The sequence below is a fragment of the Balearica regulorum genome, chromosome 11 (genome assembly GCF_011004875.1).
Source record: "Balearica regulorum gibbericeps isolate bBalReg1 chromosome 11, bBalReg1.pri, whole genome shotgun sequence".
Lineage (NCBI taxonomy): Eukaryota > Metazoa > Chordata > Aves > Gruiformes > Gruidae > Balearica > Balearica regulorum.
The window spans coordinates 21,402,983-21,424,976 of record NC_046194.1 but is presented as its reverse complement, the minus strand read 5'-3'; the positions used below and the strand labels follow the sequence as shown (position 1 = coordinate 21,424,976).

Here is a 21,994-nt window from a genome sequence, read left to right as displayed (position 1 = left end):
ATCTGGTTGCATGAAGCACGGCGGTACAGAAAACCTCACTATGCGATGACCATTCTAATCGTCTATGTGGTACATATGTGAATATCATTTAGAAGTGTTGATATTCCAATACATTGCTATACTGAAATTACAAGCTGCAGTGGCTTCTCTCTCATATAAGTGAACAGCACAGCAGCCTGCAGTAACATATTTTGGGTTATTTTTCCTTATCCACCTTCTCAATTAAAGAAATTTACATTTTATTGGGAAGATGCAAGTCCCCAGGACAGACCAGTCAAGACCCCACTGAAAGCTGATGAAAAGCACAGTCATTGCGAAAACCGGACTTGTGGGTTTTGAGAACAAAAGAAGAGATAGTTCCACAAAAGGGCCAATATTAGACAAGTAACGGCTTCAGCTAGCTTATCGACAAAAGGAAACTTCAAGGCTTGACAGCGCGCTTACACCAGTAGATCTCAATTTTGCATTCTCTCCCTCCAGTTTTACACTCAATATCTTGTTTCTTGGAAGAGTAAGACATTAAATCAATTACATTTTACGTTTAGAAAAGGAAGAAAAGAGATGAACCAAAATGTGAAGGTGGACTACTGTTAAGAGAGGCAAATATTCCTCAAAAACCCATTTTTATGTGCAACCAAATGTTTTCCTATAATTCAAGTTTCAGAGCTAAGGTAAATCTTACAGGAAGCAGAAAAATACACCTGCAGAGCCAAACACACGTATAAAAAAACCCCAACCTACCAACTATGGCAAAAAGCCCCTTATTAAATGACCATCAATCTTCTTACCTGAGAGACTTGTGGGCACATACCTGTCAAATGATCCAAGTAGTATTGGTAGAGTTTGCACTGAATAGGTGTCATTCGAACTTCTAGAACATACTCGTATTTTGGTGGGAGGAACTTTGTTAACGCCGTGTAATCTTTCCTCTGTAATTTTACAAACAGTACTTTAGTCATATAAACATGAAAACGACTACTGAGAGCTTAAGAACTTCTGGCATCTTAAGCGAGACAGCACCACGCGTAAATTACAATGATTCGGATGCTTTACAACCACAAAGGGAAAAAAATAGCCCACTAAATACAATCCAATTACAGGCACTGTCTGCTGAAGCCCATCTTACCTAGTAAATGCGGTTGTCCAGTCAGAAGTATCTGACCTGTTAACCCCACGTTCCAGTTCCAAGCCTTTGCAAAGTTGACTGCAACTTCAGTAGCTGCTCTGGTAACTACTTCTGTGGGGTTTTTTAAAACACTAAAAGCTTTTCTTGTGAAAGCGTCGGCAAGTCAAGCAGCTAATATCAATGTTTGTCTCGCAGATGAACTCACTCCCACTCAGGTTAACCGCTTGCTGTTTTACAGTACATACTTTCTGAATACTTGCTTGGTGGCAATGCAAAATTCATTTTTTTTGGACTCTTACGCTCATCTACTTCTCTCCACCTACCCCTTCATCCAAATGGTGAACGGTGTATCGATCCTGACCGAGCAACTGTTGCACGTTTAGGAGTTGAGTGAGCTTCATCAGAGCTAACCTGCCTGAGCTGTGCGGCACAACCTCAGCGAGCTCAGCGCAACAGGGGAGCCTGCAGGCAGCTCCCACGCGGTACCGGCGATGACGCCACCTGCACGGCCTTGCTCTTTTCTGGAAGTGCAGCAAGAAGCTCTCACAAAAGCATCCTTTAGGAACAGAGTTGTCGTCTTCTACGGAAATTATACAGTAGCTCGAATGACCGAAAGAGAGAGCTGCTCTCTGCGAACAGGATCTGCTCTGTGCAGTGCACTGTAAGAAAATCCAGCTGGTCTCCATCCACTGCTGCACAAACACGGGGTGCCCAGCATCTGAAGACATGCAAGATTTACTTGCTATTTATGTTCCTCTTCTCGTTCTGTCTTTTGGTTTGTGTTCCTGTACTGCTCTACCGGATGTGTAGAATTATGTATGCTACCCTCTCGCTACCATTCATATGTCCAAGATCATAACTTTATGATAGGAGGTCCTTTACCAGCCTTACTGCCATAAACTTTTTTTATTTCTTTCAAGAGGAAAGAAGTATCTGCTTGTGGGACTATCCCACTATGACCATTTCACCCAGCTCATGCCTGCTTGGACTATTTAACCAAATACCAACAACTGCACAGCCAGGAAGGGGCACTTGGTGCCTACGGAGTGTTACACCTTCGATCAGGCTGTCAGCGCCTGCGTTTATAAAGCAGAAGAGCAGTAACATCATGCTGATAGCACACGAGGTGCAATACCATAGCAGGTTAACTGAAGAACAAGGAATCCAGCCCTCATTCTGGAAATTGAGGCAGTTTAGTTTTGTTTTTTCATCTAAGGTCCTTTAGGTAACAAGTTTTTCACCCTTTTGGACCTGATTAATCTTCCTTCCCTGCCCCATTGTTCTCATTCTCACAAATCAGACGAAATAGGAATTCAGAACCAAGTGACAAACTATGGATCACCAATTTTCTGTGCAGTTTTTAAGGCAGTTCAGTTTTTAAATGCGTATTTGGAATTAAAAGAGAACATTTCGAAGCAAATGATGTCCTACTCTACTATATAATTTTATAGTCTCCTAGCAGGAAAACATCTGTGTTCTCTAATATACATACATACATATATCCTGCTTAGAATACACTGACATTTGCACAAGAGCTATGAAATTCTTGTAAGTTTTTCCAGTCACAATAAGTAACACAGAGATCTAGTAATCAATGAAAATATTTGTCAATTGGAGCTCTCAAATAGCAAGTTTACAGGCCTTTTTGAGTGCTTTTATCAGAACGAGATGAAATAACTCCTACCCCTCCCTGCAGCTAATTCAAGGAATTAGTTATAATAAAACTGTTCTTACCTGAACACATCCAGCTAACATCTCATAGAGAATATGTGCACGCTTCTTCATTATTCTGACATCTGCCAGAGTAGAGTCTGCACACTGACCATTTTGAATTGGATTTATAAATCGATTTCGGAATTCCTTAATTGAACCAAGCAAATTCTCCTTAATAAAGTTAACCATGCAGTGATCTAGGACAAAAAGATCAGACTTCAGTTGTTCAAAATGAAAGTACAGTACTGGGATTAATTCTAACAGAAAATAAATGTGTCATATCTAAAACTAAGAACCTTCTGCTGAGCAAAAAATCCCAAACCTCAACATTTTCCAGAGAGCGCATCTTAAATTGACACATACTCTAGGCACAGAGGTAACTTCTAAATTTAATGTCAGATTTAAAACTACCTCATCATGTTTGTCACACAAAGTTTGAAAGCTGCTGTACATAATCATTTAAGATATTTGCAAAGACTTTAAAATATTCAAAAGCATATTAATCAATAGGAAAAAACATTACAGCATATTAACAAACAGGAGCAAATGTTACAAGCTAGTTTAGAATGGTATTCCCAAGACAGTAACATAAATCACTGTTTAGCAAGTTCACTAAGAACACTGCTCTACGATGGTTTAAAACAACTTCAATTGATGCTGCCTCAAGACCTGGTCCACCCATTTCCCCTCGGAACATTCTCTCCCTTCCCTGTTTGACATGCTGAGACTCATCTGATCCTTTGGTCAGCCAGATCAAGGCACTAAAACCCCTCCGAAAGCTGTTCACTTTGTGCACATTGTGCACTTTCTGATACTCCTCGTACAGGCTCCCTGAGGAATCGGACGTAAGGCCACGCCAAGGGAAAGGATGGAGGAGAGGCCAGATTCCCAACAGCATCATTTTAATTTGGCTTAAACCATCATGGAGCCACATCTTGAGACAATGATTTACAACGCAAAACCAGAATGTTAGGGTTTTTTAGATATAGAAACTCAGCAAGTAGCTTCACCGTATCAAATTCTTTTCTTTTAATCAAACTACATCTATCTATATATTGCTGAAAGGCAAAAGTATATTCAAGGAAATAAACACTTCTTAAACAAGAGAACTACTCACATTCTATAAGGTTATTTTGGAGTGGTGTTCCTGTAAGAATTATTCTCCTCCTGGATCGAATAGAATTCATTGCCTTAGAAACAGCAGATGCTTCGTTTTTTAGTATGTGCCCTTCATCACAAACAACAAAGTCAGGGCCTAGAAAGAAATAACATTAGATGTCTTCCATCTTTTATAACCACAGAGAAACTGGCAGCCTAAAGAATCCAAAAATTGTTGTACTAATTTTATTAAGGTTGATTGATTGTTTTTTTTAAACTGTTTTCGTGTGTGTGGTGGGTTTTTTAGCACTGTTAAGGTTCTCAGCCTTTGCACAAGCCTTCGCAGTAGCCATTCTGGTAAACTGTAGGCTGCTGCTTGTAAAGTCTTCATGGGAAGGATTAAATACAGCTTTGCAATATATTCCTATAAAAATTATCTATCCACGCAGCTCGTGCGTGCATGTCTGCATTTCCATTCACCCTGTCAGAACTTCATAAAACTGTCCCTTAAATCCAGCTTAGGGCTGCCATCTACTGGTGCTCAGTCAATTGTACAGAAAATATCAAAAAATCAGATAACCAGTAATTTTTCATTAAGGTAACAGGTCAGTATCAATAGGGCAATCAAAAGTCTTATCTAAGATAAGACACAATCAAATCTGATTTGAATTACAGACAAGTGAATTGCCACCTCGTAGCTGAAAGTCACCACAGAAATGTTCTCAGCTTTCTTCCAGAAGATAAACCCAAGGGTTCTATTGATATTTTAGGTGAGTTGCACGAGGAATGTCAAAACCACACCACAACACATTTCCGTGGTAGGCAAAGCACGGAATTTATAATTTGAATAGAATTCTAATATAATTCTAATTGAATTATTAAGTGTTACAATCAGGTCTTTAAGATAAATAATACCAAACTTGGCGGAACAGACTTACAACACCCTAATGGTTTTCAGATCTGGGGCAATTTCTGGAAGCTCTTTCCTTGAAAGGAGAAGTAATAGATATTCTAGGATCCAACTAGTACCTTAGACTGAATGTTTTACCAGATCTAAACCTGACCTCAATTCCAGTCCTACCAGCCATGAACTCAGCTGAAGTCAAGTTTATGCACCTTTGAAAAGCACTATACTAAGCCATCAGCCCGGTTCATCTACTCAGCTCTAAAAAGGCTGCTATTTGAGGTGGCAAAGGAGTATTTATCAGCACAACAATCTTATCTTTTATAACTTACTAGGAACAGTTTTCCTCAGACTAACTTTAAACTGCCTTGTAAAGAAGAAAATTAGCTCTAGGACAGTGATCAACAACAGAGAATCAATGACACCTTTGATCACTTGTATGATTTAATGTCAGTGCCAGTCATCTTAATCGTGCCATTTTAAGCGTTAAAGTGATTTGAATCTTACATGCTCTCAGAAAAGGAATCTAGAAGATATTTTCTTCCAAGCAGAAAAAAGGAAAAAGTCTCTTTAACCAAGTCTAGAAGACAATTATGAAAATCCACATATGAATTCCAAACACGCTTAGACTTGCCCAAGCCTACTTCTGAATTTTCACACCTGCCACAGAAACATTTCCCCGTATTATTTCATGACTTCTGCACTTTCCCCAGTTTTGACATCACGCAAAACACTGAGCAGCTACACACAAAGCCTTCCTTTAATTTCAGGCAAACATCTCTTGATAGTGAAAGATCCTTTCTCTAGTTCACATTCTAGTATTTCCTGAGGAGTAAGGATCTTGGAAGGACGCTCTTCGTGCAGTGTGCAGTACTACTGAGATCGTTTGGAGCCGTCTTCTACAACCAGAGCATTTGCAAGGATTTGCAACATTTCCCCACCAGATGCGACAGCTCACACACTGATGGATGTATCGTTCGCAGAAATAGATCTGGTCTAGTACATTCTGTTTACAATCAGAATCAAAGTACGTTAGAGAAGAAGGATAAGTCTTAATGCTAGATAGTCATCAAAATTGTGCAAATACCCCAGAAATCAGTTTCAGTAAAGACTGTGACACATTAACTCAAAGTTAAAAACAAAACACCAACCTCAAGGACTGTTGTTTAGAGTAAGTGAATGATAGTAAAAATATGAAAAAACTCTCTTAGTGAAATTATTCGTGGTTTGTTTGGCAGGCATGTAGCATTGGTATCTTGAACTAACATCTTGGCTACAATTCAGTGGTAGGGATTTTCATAAATTTGTGGCTTTTTTCCTTGTTCTTTAAAAACATGAATGCAATTCATTACAGACAGATCATTTCTCAAAACATTATAAAGGAATGTAAAACTTAAAGGGACCTCAAGGAATCATTTAGTCCATTTTCTTCATCTGAGGTGAGAGTTTTGAGAAAGGGACTCATCCTTCCTGACAGAAGTAGGAAACTCCACAGCTTCTCTCTTTTGCTAAAACACTGTGCAATAACACCTAATTTAAATGATCTCTGCTGCAAATTAGGATAAATTCTGCCCTTTCCTTTCTCCAACTGATGTAGAAACCAACTGATAACAGTCCTTTCAGTAACCAGCTCTTACACGGTGGAAAATTTATCAGTTTAGTTGTCTTTTTTCTAGGCTAAAAAGCCTTACTCCTTCAGTTTTTCCTCAAAGATCACAGTCTTCATCTTCTTACTCTTCTTGTCGTACTTGCACATTAATATATTGCTATACATAAAACATACTCAGTGGTAGATACATAGACACACACAGTTCTCCTTTTCCTCTGAAGTCTACAAGAACTTAAGTCTGTTTTATACAACTGCCAATTAAAGAGCAGTTTCCAAGTTAAACAGTAATGGAATTTTTATTAGTAGCAACAAGCAAAAAAAACCCCAAAGTTATTGAAATGCTGCAAGCAAAGCACAACAGCTATCAATAAACCAAACAGCATTTCATCAGCTGCACAAAGCATTATGGGAAACCATTTGTTGCTCTGCATGCATATATAATCCTGCTATTATTTCACAGAGCAGAGCTAGTTAATTAATGAAATCACTTCTCCACCCATAAACTTTGGCTAAACCTTCCCTCTCTGGTCCCCTCTTCTGTAGTATAGAGCGCAATACAAGTTCTACTATAGAGTATGTCTACACTAGCAGTATTCATTTTAACCAGACACGTATCATTAAATTATTGCTCGAATACCAAATTTGCAATTTTTTAAACTAAAAATGCTCCCAGAGGCAAGGGTTTTCCTATTTACAGTCACAGCAGTAAGCCAGCACATAGCTTCATAACTCTTTTACTGGCAGCCTGCTATACTGCCAATGCTGTGATTCACGAAGATAACAAGAAACAAATAATGGTCGTTGCAAGATACTTCTCATCAATTTAGCCAATCCAAATGTCTCCAAAAATTAATGGATAACAACAGATGAACACTTCTGTCCTTTTGTAATTACTTAAAATAGAGGAAGATTTGAAGCAACATAAAAATAATTACAGAGTTATTTCAAGGTTAGTTTTCCTAATGGTCTGATTACATCCTACCAAGCAAGTAGCCCAAGAAGAGAATAAAACAGGGGGTTCCGTGTTCAGATGAAATTACTCAAAACCTGCAAGGCTCAATGCATTGCACACTCTGAACTTGATTAAGTCTACAAGAGTCAATAACCTCATCACAAACACTGCTCTATCACGTTGTCCTAAGCTGTCTCAAGAGGTCTGGAAGTAGAACAGAACCATACCTGTAAGCAGGACGTAAAACCCAAGAGATGGGACAGGGAAGGTTACACAAGTCATAAAACCGCATGCCCAACGTGCCATCTCACTCCACAGTCCACTATTTTTGAAGTTACATAAATACAAATCCATGAAGGGACAATATTACTATGAAGACATGTGGTAACAACCTCCCTTACACTTTCCACAACGAAAAAACCCAACAAAAATCAATCACTGTAAGAGCATATAAAATTTTATTTCATCATTGCACCAGCTGAATGACCAACTGAATACAAAGCCACTGTCCCATCACCACTACTTCAAGACAGCACCTCACACCTTTTCTTCTCCAGCTGTGACCTTCCTGGCAACAGTCTCAACAACTTTAATATCCTAATACAGAGTAAAAATCACCAAATGCAAAATCAGATACAGAATAAGCCTGACAGCATGGGGTTGCCCCTCCACTTTTTTTTTTTTTGCGTCTGTTTTTAATAACTGCAGAATTAATAAGAGTCAGAAAACCCACTGGCAAAAAGTGCATCTTCTTCATTGCTTAAATAATGCCTGTGGATTCAACATCAACACAAAAATAGTTCATCAGCTACTATACTGGTGCTTCCCTGACTCCACAGCAATTATGTGATTTAGTGAGTCAAACCGGCAGAAAATTAATTAGTTTAGCTGCTCAAACAGGCTTTCTGCAGAGCTGGAGATGCCAACTCCAATTGGCCAGTGCCAATAATCACAAAGTTATTTTTCCCATTAGAAGAATCCCTTAGTCTGTTAGAACAAAATTCACGCGAATCAACCGCAGACTGTCAAAAACCTAAAGTCCAGCCAGATAATTAAAACCCAAGACCACCTATCTCCAGAATCAAAGAAGCCATTTACCACCCAAAAAGACCTACCTCCAGAATCAAAGAAGCCATTTACCCTAAATTGAGAATGCTGATATGGTAGGTAAAGAGCAATATCAAACTTAGGGCAAAGGTGCCTTTTTAAAACAGTTTTTAAGGTATACTGCATGCTGCATAACCATAAGTTGTTTTCAGATACCAGTTGCCAGTTGAAAAGTTGTATGAAAATTTTGCTGTTTTGGTGAAACTTATCATAAATTTTTTTGTTCTTTTTGGTGACCACCTCATAGATTGGTTATATCGACTTGTAATATTTTCAAGTGCTTACATAAGTTTACTCATGTTCAGCTCAGTTCAGCTGAGCTTACACCAGACATCCCTTTCTTGGACTGAAAAAATTAATTAAACGCTTTATCTGCAATCAATTCATTAGCACTTAATTAACACTCATTTGTTCACACTTCTAAGGTACATTCTCAGCTATTTTTCATGTCTAGTTGCTCCCTTAACGGTAGATTATTACATGGCAAACTTCCATTTGCAAGATTACTTAGCTCATATATGCAAACCAGAAAGTACAATATTATACAATACATATTTGTATTAATTTTCACTTACCTGGGTCAACTAAAGCTTTATTAAATATTTCTTTAAGTTTTCTACTCTTCACATTCCTGCCTTGTGCAAGGTTACGGTACATCTCATAGCCTATTATCATCACTCCTCCTTCATCTTGCCAACGCTGAAGCATATAGCTTCTCTCTTGAGGGCGTTTCACAGTTGCTAGTTCACAGACCTTTCAAAGGGGGAAAAACATGGTTGAATTTCTCTTAAAATACTGACGTACTGGTGTAACTTTTAAATACCTAAGACTTATTAATGCAAGTAGATTTTTCACATAAAGTGCATTCCTTAGCCTATATTTTGAGTGGTGGAGCTTCCCAATTACGTAAACCGTTATTTCACTTTTAAGAACTCTTCTTAAGCTTTATACCTCTAGTTTTTCATCATCTTCGAAACCTTCTTGCCATTTTTCAAACTCATTCAACCAGTTCAAGGCAGTGTTCAGTGGACACACTACCAGAGCTGTCCGAAAATCCAGCTTGTCACATAGCAAGACTGTGTGAAGAAAACTTACTACCTGCAAGAGGAAAAAACAGACAAAATGCCAAATAAAACACTGAGTATTAAACACTAGGAAAGATACATATAAGTATATATTTACATATAAAACTTACCAACAGCAGTCTTGTTCAAACATTCTTTTTCTGTTTGTTAAACAACTCACTGCTTAAAATTTAATACACATGTATTTTGAAGTTATACACTTATTACTCTGGGTTACATGGCTGCATACATCCTTCATGTACTGAGATACACGCAGTTTTGAATTGCGCCGGATAGCTGAACAATTTCATAAATAAGGAACCTTTCCTCTACATTTCACCAATCATTTTCATAAACTAAAAATTTCTGTTAGGTCATTTTTAAGCTTTCTCCCATTACTTGCCCCAAACATTAAATAAGTTCACCTCTTTGGAGTTCATAAACGTATCAAGTTTCTTGAAAGTGAACTTCGGTTTTAATCAATGTTTCCAGTTTTTCAATATTTTGGCAAATTCTCTCCAAAGAGCTCTGAAGCAGGTTATTGAAATGCTTTCCAAGCACTCACCCTGTAGCCAGACTGGCTGTATGCTGGAGATGATAACACCTCCTTGAGGCTTGGGAAAAAGACTGACATCTTTTGATGTCACTCAGCATTTCTGCTGGGCTGCCTGTTTTTGAGCAGTACCAAATAAATACAGGACTAGAAGTAACCTGTAAAAACTCAGGAGCAGGAGAGTCAGGGATCCCATGGCAGCTCCAGCTCTCACATCAGACTTTTAATGGTGAAGACCACACTCTAACCCACAGCACTGTACGACACCCGGAAAGTTCTTTACAGATCAAACCCTGGTATCTGGCCACTCTGATTTAATACGTTGTTCAAAGTTCAAACTGTATGACTATGCTTGGAACACTGGGCAGCAAACTGCTTTTAGATGCTGCAATACGGAAGGAATTACGAGTAGGTTTGCTATCAAGACAAAAGCATCTCATGGTCAGATGCAAAAACTACCCATGAAGGCTAATCACGAAAGTCCGACATCCTGGAAAGCCAGCAAGTCCCTAATTGCCGTATTTCCATCATCTTTTACTAACATTTTTCTCTGCAGTTTGCAAAACACTTATCCCTGATTTAGGTCTTTTAAGAGCTAAACAACAAATGGCATTACAGGGTAGAGCAGAAGGACTGGCAAATGACCACATAAGGAAAAAAATAACTATACCTAAGCTACGAAAACTGACCATAAAAATACTTGATACATATTTGCAACTATGGCTTTCTTGGATTATCAAGAAATTACAGCCAAAATTAATGTCATGAACACGTCTGGATCACATATAAAAATACCTTCTGCTGTGAAATATTTCATCAAAGTATATAGTGTATCAAGTGTACAAAGTCACCTAGACTCCATTGTTGCAATAAAGCACAACAGTTCTGCAAAACTTTGCAAATCTCCAGTGAAAGGTGTAATTAACTCCTGAAGAACCAGAACACCTCAGCTAGAATTAAGCATGTAAAAAGACACTCTTCAAAGGTCATTTTCAAAGTGTGTATGAAAGTCCTCTTCTATAGGATTGTAGATTGTCAAAATACTATGTCTGTCACCCCAACTGCCACAAACAAAGCAAAGCTATATACACTGGAGTTCTTAAAAACATACCATCCAGGTGCTGTGCACCACAACCAACCAAGATTAGAGCTTGTTTTACCTGAACAATACATACAGTGAATGACCACAGTCCCTCTGATCATCTACAGCTCTGTGGTACCCCAAAATCAGAAAACCACAAACCCCAAGCCCCCCTTGATTCTCTTGAGCCTGTTCTTTGCAGAGGAATCTAAGGGATCCACAGAATCTGAAGATGTTGCGCCAGCCTAAGCGCTCCATGGCTATATCCTGCAATTCGCAGGTCAAGAAAGGAGATGTGCAGGATCAGAAAGTCCTAAATATAATTTGTCTGAATTACATCAGAGGAGAGCAGGATCTGGTATTTCTCATGTAACTTCACTTTTTGAAGAATCCTGGGTAGCAATGGTTTAGAGGGAAGACACAAGGATATGGAAGCCATCTGACCCAGTAAGGCATAGCTAATGCCAACAAAGAATAACAGGTACCTCCTGCTAGATTCTCTCTGAAGATTTTCTCTTGGAGCACGTTTCACGTCTCTAAAAACAGTAACAAAAGACTTCAAGCCAAGCCAAGCCTGCTATCTAGCAGCATCCAGGTGTGCTGACTGTGCCAAACGCCAACTAGCAAGGCAGATGTGAGCACGAGAGAGTAAACGCTACTGAGACACCTCATTCCAAAACACACAGGTGCATCACAGACTAACTGCTTATCAACGGGATCTTACAGCATTTTATTTGCTAAGTGCCTAATAAGTGGTAAAGCTGGCTGTTCTCACCTGCAGACTATGAATCCCAGCTACAGCACAGAAATGTTGCGACATCTTTCACACAGCTTGGAATTCCAGTACGTTGATATACTGACCTCGCTACGAATGAACAGATCTTGAGCCTTCAGGGCAGGTGACAGGGCTTCCCAATCCAAAGGGGAAGCTTCTACCACAACTGACCAAGATGGAAGAGGATGGTGAAATGGCATTTCCTCACAGACGCTTTGAGGATGCCATCCTCACTGTAGGAAGAAAATAACCTCTTTGAGAACCATCATCACCACGCTGAAGAGACTGCACTCAGGGGAATGAGTAAAGCGCATCCGTATTTGGAGCATGTGAAGAAAGAATTCAGAATGAAGTGCTGTGCAAGTGCTGGCCGCTAAAGTGATCTAGCCTTGCTGGTCACAAACTCACCAGAGCACTAGGCAGATCTCCTGCCAAGTGACTTTATCGCCAAGAACCGCTCCTGGCACAGGAAGGCCCTGATTGATCCCGAGTTGAAATCAGTTCTGATCAATTCCAATGTCTGCAGAAGCTGCAAGTTAGATTTCTAACGATTCAGCTCAAGCCAGAGATCAAAAAGGTTCACAGCAATTCATTTCACTAGCCAGCTGTCCTGATAAAGATATGGGAGTATCTCCCTCCTCCAGAAATGAGGAAAGCATCAACGAAGGCCAACGACAGGGAGACCGAAGTGGCCCTGCTTTCATGAGCACAGATAAGGTTGTTATCCTCCCTTCTTCTTCAGAGTTCTCAAAAATTTCCCTTTCTCTTTCCCAGAATCAGAAGGAAAAGTTCTTCTGTCAAATGACTTCTGCTAAAGGAATTCTTGGGAACAGACCAGGCAGCTGAGCACCAAGACGGGCAACTCAGCACAGTTCTTTGCTCACAGTATTTGCGGTGATGCTCCATCTGGCTCAATGCAAACCCAAAATTTATGAAGACAGATCGACACTTGGGAACAAGCAAGCACAAAAGGAATTCAACGGTCTACCCTGAAAAGGTCCCAGCATGAATACTGAGAAGGTCAAGGGCATAAGCTTCTCCTGAGGCCTGCAATGATTATAAGAGGCCCAAGAAAAAGAGCTATGAGCATCATTTTACAGCAACTGTTTGTTTGGGTGATCAGTTTCAGAAGAAACATTTTAAGATGGGGACTGAGCTTCCGATTTTAAAGACTAATAGAAATGGTAAGACTAATAGAAATGTTCACCGTGCAACTCTGAACGTGGCAGAAGAGCCACTTGTATCAGACCAAGACATATGGAAATTTTTTTTTTTTTTAAAGAAATGCTACAACATTCTGCTTTAAAGATTTTTTACAAAGCAGTCTTCAGCAGTGTAAAGGCGAAGGTACATGCACTGAAGTGACAACGAAGGCTTGAACCTGAAGATCTCAGGAAGCAAAGAATTGTAAAGCCAAAGAAAAGAAATTAAGTGAAAAAGGGGTTGAAAGTATGCTCTATAGTTAACTGCCAAGGCAACAAAAGTTTCTGGTCTTAATAGTTTGTGATGCACAAGGACCCAAAAACATGAATGTACATATGGACAACTACTGAAATAGAAAACAAATGCCCCCTGTCCCTCAACCCAAAAGAGTCTAAACTGTAGCAAAATATGGTTTATACTAAAACACAGAGCATCTGACTTTAGACACTACAAGTCTGGCATAAAAAAACCCCAAACCTGATAAATCATTACTTTATCAATACAACAAATAAACTGAAAAACTGCTGAGGAAAATAACCATTTAAGGAGCAACACATGAATGAAGAAGACAGTAAAAAAACACAACCTGCTTAAGATTATCAAACTGTCTTGGAGATACAGGTTCCTGAAGCCTGTATCCTACTAGCTGTATTTTCTTGTTCTGAGTTGCAAGCAAGCTACACATCACTTACAATTAAATGACCGTTTCACATGAATATCAGTGATTACCTAATTTAATTTTAGATATTTTAAAAGCAGAGAAAACACAAGTATGTATCAGAACTTTCACAGCCGTGTACAACAAAACACAACTTCTTTCTCAAGACCTCTTTACAAAACGCCTTCTTCAAGCAACCCTCATTGAGTCACTGCCTAGGAAACAGTAAGTTGTACTATGTTCTGGAAGTCATAAAAATTGCCTTTTGCTGGATCAGCTTTTGAGAGCAAGCTACAGACCAGAAAACAAGACGACTTTTGTTTCTTACCTGTAACGTTTTCCCCAGACCCATACAGTGAGCAAGAATACACCCAGAACCAGGAGATGTCTTTGTTTTTTTTACAGATTCACAACAGCAATCCCACATGAACTGAACACCTGAAGAAAATTATTGAAAATGTTCTTATTAAATATTCATTTTATTAAAGTTCACCTGATAAGAGACAGGTGTGATCACTATAACATCATGCTAACCCTTAGAAAAGCAGCACTCAGGCTAATTATTGATTCATTCCTGTCCAATGGGTTGTACGTGGGATGATCTTTGTCTTGAACTTAATTTATATTCAGTTTTCACTGAAGATGTGGCAACAGGATTACAAAATATTTCTGTGCAGATGACTGCGATCTTGGGGACAGGGAGAAGAGTGGAGACAGAATGAAAAGCAATAAGGACTTAATAAAAAGACTAAAATTATCTTGGTAAATTAGCAAAGTCATCTGAAATCAACTAGAAGAAATTCTGCCAAGACAGATCAAATGCGAAGTTCTATGCTTCAAGAGGAAAAAAAAAATCAAGTAAGAACTGTGACAGCTGAAAAAGGAAATATATGCTACATAACAAAACGCATTAACAACATGAGGGTCTGCTGGGCGATTTTTTTTTGTTCTTTGCAATGTATTTACTGGGGAGTCGTATTCTATGCTATACTCAACACAGATGAGGCTTCAACTTGACTGCTCTGTCTGTCTGGTTCAGGGCACCTCCCCATAAGAGCTGAAGCAAGTCCAGAAGTTTCTTACTAAAATGGAAAGGTTGTAGATTATGAACTTTGAGGAAAATTTAAAATAATAGAATGAGCTGTGAAGAAAATTATCATTGGTTGTACTCCTTTTCTCCTTCTTCACTAGAAACAGAATATGGAAGGAAGTTGGCTTGATTTGCAGACATGTCAGGTATCAGAGAAAAAAAAATTCTGTTGAGAAAGCCAGAATACTGTGAGATTTTTAAATCTTCACCAAAAACCGTAAAAAGTGAATATACTAATTCCTCAATAGAATGCTAAACATGTATTTGATTCTACCTTAGTGTGGAGAATTAGATGATTCTGAGGACTCTTATAACTTTATTTCTAGAGTTCTTCGCTTGTAAAACAGAACTATGTATTGCTGACCTCATTACATTTGTTCAGATGTTCCAAAAATAAAATATTAAACCTGACATTCTGGCGTTACCCTGCCAAGGAGTATTTTCTTATGATTCAAATTCAGGTTGCAAAAAGTGCTGTGCCAGTGAAGGGGAAAAAAAAATTAAAAAATTAAAACTGTTTTCTTACCATCTACTTGGTGTGGTTTCAGTCTGGTAACTATATTCCTGTGAACCTGCACTAATGGTTCTTTGGTTTCTTCATCTTCATCTAAAACCAGCTTAGTTGTAATGGGACATTTCAGAGGTGAAGCATCTTCTATCTCTATCACCTATAAGCAGAAATGGCATCATAGGAATACTTCACACGTGAATACTACCAAGCATTTGACAGACGCTAGCTTTAGCAAAATTGGAAGTCATAATTTGTTTAGTAAAGAGAAACCTTAAATTCTTTACTATGCATTACAACCTACTTTGGGAGAGTGCTTTTCCCCATGGAAAGTAAAGCAGTAGGCAGCTGAAACAGCTTTCTACAGATCTCAGTAGTCTTAAATAAAACTTACCAACGTTAACCTGCAGGAAACTACAAAGAAAACTTGTGACTTACAAGGCTACATCTAAGTATTTTTAAAATTACTTATACAATTAAACTGAGGTAGAACTATGTTGTCTTAAACATCATCAACAATTCAACTTTGTAGCATTTTGCAAAGAAAACAGAACATACCTCTCTCAATTTCTCTCTCTCCCGTTCTCTTTCTGCTATACGTTTTCTTCTTTCTTCTTCTTCTTTAAGTGCATTTTGTGTTTCTGTTCTAAGCTTATCATCTTTAATAATTTTCCTTATTTTCTTCCTGCCTTTTCCAGGAGATTTTGAATCGTCATTGTCCTCATCCTCGGAATTACTCTATTACAAATTAAATAAATTAAGCATTAGCAAGAAAATTATGGCACAGACCATCAAATCCTTCATTTTTAGACAAGCTCACAAAATTTTTTATACACACAGGTGGAGTTTAGCTCTTAAGACACTTTTTAAAAAATATAAATTAGCCACCATGACAAAAGAAGTGCCACCTTAACTATAACGTATTCTGAGATACTAAAGATAAGCCCAGCTGTGCAAAGGCAGCACTGAAGGTACTGTTATCATTTGATACTAACTAATGACTATTAAAGACCTATTTTTCTGTTCCAGTGGTGCTAGATCAGATCAGCTATCACCTACTCCACACAGGAAAAGAAACTCTAATATGAGGAAAGCCTTAAACTACTATTTGTGTCATCTTCTACATTTAGTTTAAAAGTTCCATTTACTTAAAAGATACCATGCATCTGAACAGGAAATGGTTTTAGTTAAAAGCAATGGTTTTTTCTCCATAACGGTGCCACATTATAAATTTTAGCACTGAATTAACACTGAGAAAAGTTATAATTTTTTAGTGTACTTTGTACACAGCTGTTGGAGATACTCAAGTCCCTAAGCAGTTGGCAGAAGAGACAGGAACTCCTCTTCCCATTTATTAATTCAAAACACAATATAGTACCTTATTATTGTTTTCACTTGAAGAATCCTCTTGAACCTTTATACGCCTTCGTTTCTTTTTCTGTTTGTAACTCCGCTGGTTTTCTTCCGCCTCAGCTTTCTTGGTAGATCTATAAAAAAAATAAGGTAGTATTACTGATTAACAATAATAAATCATTGCCTCACTGAAAAGCAATGATTAAAAAAAGTACATGAACTACATGGCTAATTAACAGAATATATACTCCTTTGTGCAATCAGGTATTTACTATCAAATACCTTCCTACCCCTCAACTCACTGAACATATATAACAACCATCTATTCCAGACAACGCTGAAGAACCTCAGAATCGTTGAGTATTAGTTTTCTACTGCAATCCACCATTCCTCAATTGACATTGATGTATTTGGCACTAAAACACCCATTTTTGTTAATCTTGTTTTTGTACTGGCTCATCAAGTTGCTGTGTACCACATACTGCGGTACAAATTCAAAATTCTCACATTTGCTGCAAAGTTAATTAGCAGATGCCAAATTACAGCAAGTAGCATCAAAAGTTTTAAGGACTGATCCAAAGTCTTTAACTTTTACCATCTCGCTGCCTAAACTGCACTATTAAAAACCAAAAAAACCAAACACAGGATATGCATACTTAAGTTTTATTTATACCTTGTTCTTGGACGTTGGTCGTCTTCAGACTCACTGACTTCTTCACTAACTGCAGATTCATGAAACTCAGAGTCATTTGAATCATCGCTGCTCACTTTAAAAATAAAGTATGATTTTATGCTGAATATTATGGCAAAGTTTGGAACATTACATATCTTCTAATTACACAATGAACTGTTTAAGATGAACAAGCATTGTAAAAGTTCCTTTCAGGCAGTATGGGAGCCACTAACCATACTAATAAGAAGCAACAGGAATTTAAGGGGTACAGAGTAGAAAAGCTTAACACGTGAGCACTAAGCGAGTCTTGCTAGATGGCATATCATGCCAACAAGCCCTGAGGTCTTTATGCAGGAATACATGTAAGTATAGTTTGCAAGACGATGACAGAAAGCATTATATTAGAAAGTGTCCAAAGACAGTGGGTGAGGAGGAGAGAACCCAATGGGGAACAGAATAACAGAAAACAAAAAGATGATTTTTAGCTAAACAGAAGCTTTTGTTTCAAATGTTTTAGATGTCATTTTATAACCATACCTCACAATTCATGCAAACGATGCTTATTTACTAACAACATATGCAATTGTATTACTGTATTTATGGCTTGAGGTTTCTTCGGGTAATGCAAGACAATTAAAAATACCATCTAACTAGCAGCATTAGCTAATACTTCCATAAATACTTTTAGGGGCCATCATTGACATTTATAGGTGGATCAAGACCAGCACGCCCTTTAGCGCCTTTATAAGTTCAATTTCACCTGGAACACAGTGGAAAACTTTACTGTTTTATGAATAACAAGGCTTAAAACAAGGATTGTTTTACATACGTGGGGAAATGTACTATTAATAAAATAGGGCTCAAAAACAGCGAGCTGAAATAAAGTACATGGTTCTACTTGAGACTCACTAGTGAACTTAAAAGACACGATTAAAAAATCCCGAGAATTAGTCTGGCTGCATCTTATTTGCACGTTGCCAGTGTAATTTACTTTTCTTGAAAGAAACGCTGTGGAACACTGCAAAAGATGCCTGACATTGCTGCAGCACTAAGAACAGGAAAGTACTTATGTCCACGGGCCACAAAATGCTATCGGCATCTACCCAGGCCAACGTGGCAGTAAGCATTTCTCTTTACTATTGCTCCCCTCCTCTGCTCAAAATGAGTAAATGCAAAGGGCTGCCAGATTCTTTGTTCTTGCATGCAACAACGAAAATGAAAAATCAAAGTCAAGCATCATTTTGCAGTGCCATCTGGTGTTCAACTGAAGTTGGTGACATTTAAATTCCAGGATGGAGAAATTTCTGATGCACAAGGGCTTACTAACAGCCCAAGGTAAAGAGAGAAATTACAAAAAGGAGAAGATTTATTCTCACAAATTAGACATACAGGGCTTGCCTCTGTTATTGAAGATTAATATTCTAAGTCTCAACAACATTCATCCAATTGAGAGGATACAATAAGTGGAGAGAGTTGCATTTATATTCAACACTTTGATAAACAGTTTTATTTAAACACAGACAAGAGAATTCTAGATTTAATACACAAGGAAGTTTATACAGAGATTTTCAAATTATGGCATTTCAGATCTCCATTCTGACACGCTTCGGACTTATTTTATAGAAGCGCGTGCTTGTTGTGACAAGAAATGTTTGGATTATTTACCTTTCCTTCTATTTCTGCGCTTCCCTTCTTTTTTGTCTTTTCGTTTCACCTTTTTTTCTTCACCAGATTCTCCGTCACTCACTGTCAGCTTGTGCCGCAGCAGCCTGTGTCTGTATCTTGGCTTCTTTGACTCTTCTTCCTCTGAATCCGATTCAGAATTATCTTCCTTTTCATTCACTTCTGTCAGAGATAAGAGTCGGTACAACACGCATAGTGGTCATTTTTTTCTTACTTACATTTGGTAAGAATTAAAAATCTGAATTAATTTAGGTTAAATTCTGTGCTTTTCTAGGAAATTACAGACAACAACATATTGTTGTTCCCTCGAGTTTTAGGTATTCTATGCTGCCTGAACACTTGATTATTCCTCACAAATCCCTAGAACTTCTGAACTGATTACAAAAATCAGACTATTAACAAAAAAACACACTTACAGAAGAGTAAAAGAGATGATAATCCTCATGACCACATACATTGGCCTCTATTTGGCAACTATCTATCAACATCAATGATTTTTTTTTTATTGAAAACTGAAGAAACTTTAATGATTATAATTTTCCCAAATGACCTTTGAAATTACGACGGGCGCTGCAGCACCACTTTTTCCCAGACGCTTTTTGGTGCTCACCATCATCTCCTGTGTTTTCATTTTGCTTTCCAGTTTTCTTTTTCCCTTCATCCGATTCATCATCTGAAGATGCATTCTCATCAGAGGAGAGATTGGCTTTGATTTCTTCTAAAAGCATTTTCTTGGCAATTCTTTGAAGTAAAACAGAAAAAACTATTTATTCCATTGTTCAAGTAAATCTATGAACGATAAGTGTAATCCTATACCATTCAGAACTTCAAAAAAAGGGTTGAAAGCTGAACAAAAAAAGACATGATGAAAGTCATTGTGGTAAGACAGGATATATCAGCAAAAATATGTTAAATGTAACAGGTTAACTTGCTTTTATAAAGCAAATCTATATAATGCTTCTTTAAAAAAAGAAGTTTCATGCTTTACAGCAAGACTAGAGATAGCTATAAAATGTACAAACCTAAACATTTTATTCATGGTCTATTTGGATGGACTCTTGTCGGTTCTGGGGTAGGCACCTATAAGAATTCTAATTGTAACAGGAACGTGAAGATGCTGCAGATCAAATCCTAATGCTCAGATCATCCCTTCCAAAAATGGTTATCACGCTTACTTGATTTAAATCAATGAGATTAATTTCCTGAGGCATTGAATCTACTCAACTAGTGTCTACGTAAACAGTAATAGTTTTAAAAGCAGTGTATCACTCAACGCAGGTGAAAAAGATTACTGCAATATGCATTAACTCACAGCTTAAAAAAATAAAAATAAAGAATGCATTATCCTATTTCTACATAGCTTGCCTCCAACTGTGTTACCATTCTAGTTGCCTGGGCCCACCCTACTGCAAAAGAGATGCTGTAGTAATTGAAGCAACTCACAATGTCTCAAGACAAAGTGGTATTAAGTGCCTCAGGGGAAAAAAAAACCCACACTGAATCCCTCACATAACTACAAGCATTTGCCTTAGAGCAACTATAGTTTTTTTTAAAAAAAAAAGTATACACACACACAAAAAGTTTCATCAAACATTATGGGACCTGAACTTCAAAGAAAAATTACAATTTTATTTCCTGTTCCACAAACTGTTCGCGCAGCTTCTCACAGGTTCGTTTCAGCACAAGAGTGTTTTCCACTAATGCACTGGAGTTACTATGGGAAAATAATTTATTTACATGTTCTTGCAACCTAAAACCCCCCAACTTATATGAATCTATCCAAGGCAAAATATAAATTATGTCAAAAGCACAGGAAAATAAAGGACTTATCTGAGAACTTGTATTTCCGGGGGGGGGGGGGGGGGGGGGAAGGTCCTGAAAGAATGAAACCAGGCCTTCCTCATATAAATTTCAGAAATAGTATAGTTTTCATTCCATGGTCATCAATTTTAAATGAAGATTTACTTTTTTTTCCCCTAGGTCAAATCTAGTCTGTCTTGCCTTTCAGGAGAATTAATGTAAGCTGTATGTACATAGTTCAGAATGAGATCGCTTCTATACCTGTCAAAACAATTGTTCGAAACCCATGAAACTGAACCTCAATCCAGGCTTCACATGGAAATGGCAAAGAACAGTGATCTCTTAAGTACAGCTTCTTATACTTTGGAAAATTAAGTTGTTTCTTTTATGGAGCACTATAAAATAGGTTTTAAAGAATCCATATTTCATTTTTCAGCATGTAACGTGTCCCTAAAAAAAAGGAATTTTTCAAAGGGAATTTTCCCAAAGCATCTTTCCTAACACTTCATACTGCATTTTCTATTTTTTTGAGTGGTAGTACATTTTCCAAAGAGATTCTAACGCTACTGTACATTCAGTTAGTATTAAAAGATGGAAGTAAAATGGTTTAACAAACATTTAAGATTGCTCAGCAAGTCACAGACTATCCAAGAACATCCACAACACCCCCCCTTTTGAGAAATGGCATGTGAATGGCCAACTAAAACTTTAAAATGCAGTATTCTTGGTAAGCTTTAATTCCACATATACCAACAGATCACAGTGCAAACCCCATGAAAACTTACTAAAGTCCACAGATAAGTAACATCTTCTTCCAAAAGTTTTTTTGCATTAGGTCCTTCCAGAGGATTTGGAAAAGGGACTTAGGTTTTGTTGTTCTTTTTTTGAAAACCCACCATATCATGTATAATAGCAACAGGAATAGATAGCTCCTTATATAAGAAATTAAGACTGTATTTCTTCCATCTCTTAATGGTCAAAAGAGCTTTTTCTTCAAAATGAAACTGCTTGGAATATCGCAGGTTGGCTTCTCTTTAAAAACTT

General features: G+C 37.8%; 1 protein-coding gene across 11 annotated transcripts in view; it reads right to left on the bottom strand.

Moving 5' to 3' along the window:
* Positions 1-21,994, bottom strand: part of ATRX (ATRX chromatin remodeler) — an 81,546-nt gene that overhangs the window by 21,456 nt on the left and 38,096 nt on the right. For 8 of the 11 annotated variants that reach the window (XM_075763664.1, XM_075763672.1, XM_075763668.1 and 5 more), the window contains 12 exons: positions 19,701-19,891; positions 19,133-19,312; positions 17,468-17,561; positions 16,820-16,928; positions 16,000-16,179; positions 15,460-15,601; positions 14,172-14,281; positions 9,461-9,607; positions 9,085-9,262; positions 3,957-4,094; positions 2,861-3,036; positions 812-929 (listed from right to left, as the gene is read on the bottom strand). In XM_075763664.1, coding sequence (XP_075619779.1) covers positions 812-929; positions 2,861-3,036; positions 3,957-4,094; positions 9,085-9,262; positions 9,461-9,607; positions 14,172-14,281; positions 15,460-15,601; positions 16,000-16,179; positions 16,820-16,928; positions 17,468-17,561; positions 19,133-19,312; positions 19,701-19,891 — 1,763 coding nt within the window. The remainder of the gene's footprint in view (positions 1-811; positions 930-2,860; positions 3,037-3,956; positions 4,095-9,084; positions 9,263-9,460; positions 9,608-14,171; positions 14,282-15,459; positions 15,602-15,999; positions 16,180-16,819; positions 16,929-17,467; positions 17,562-19,132; positions 19,313-19,700; positions 19,892-21,994) is intronic. The other 3 variants (XM_075763665.1, XM_075763670.1, XM_075763667.1) reach the window with 2 other exon arrangements.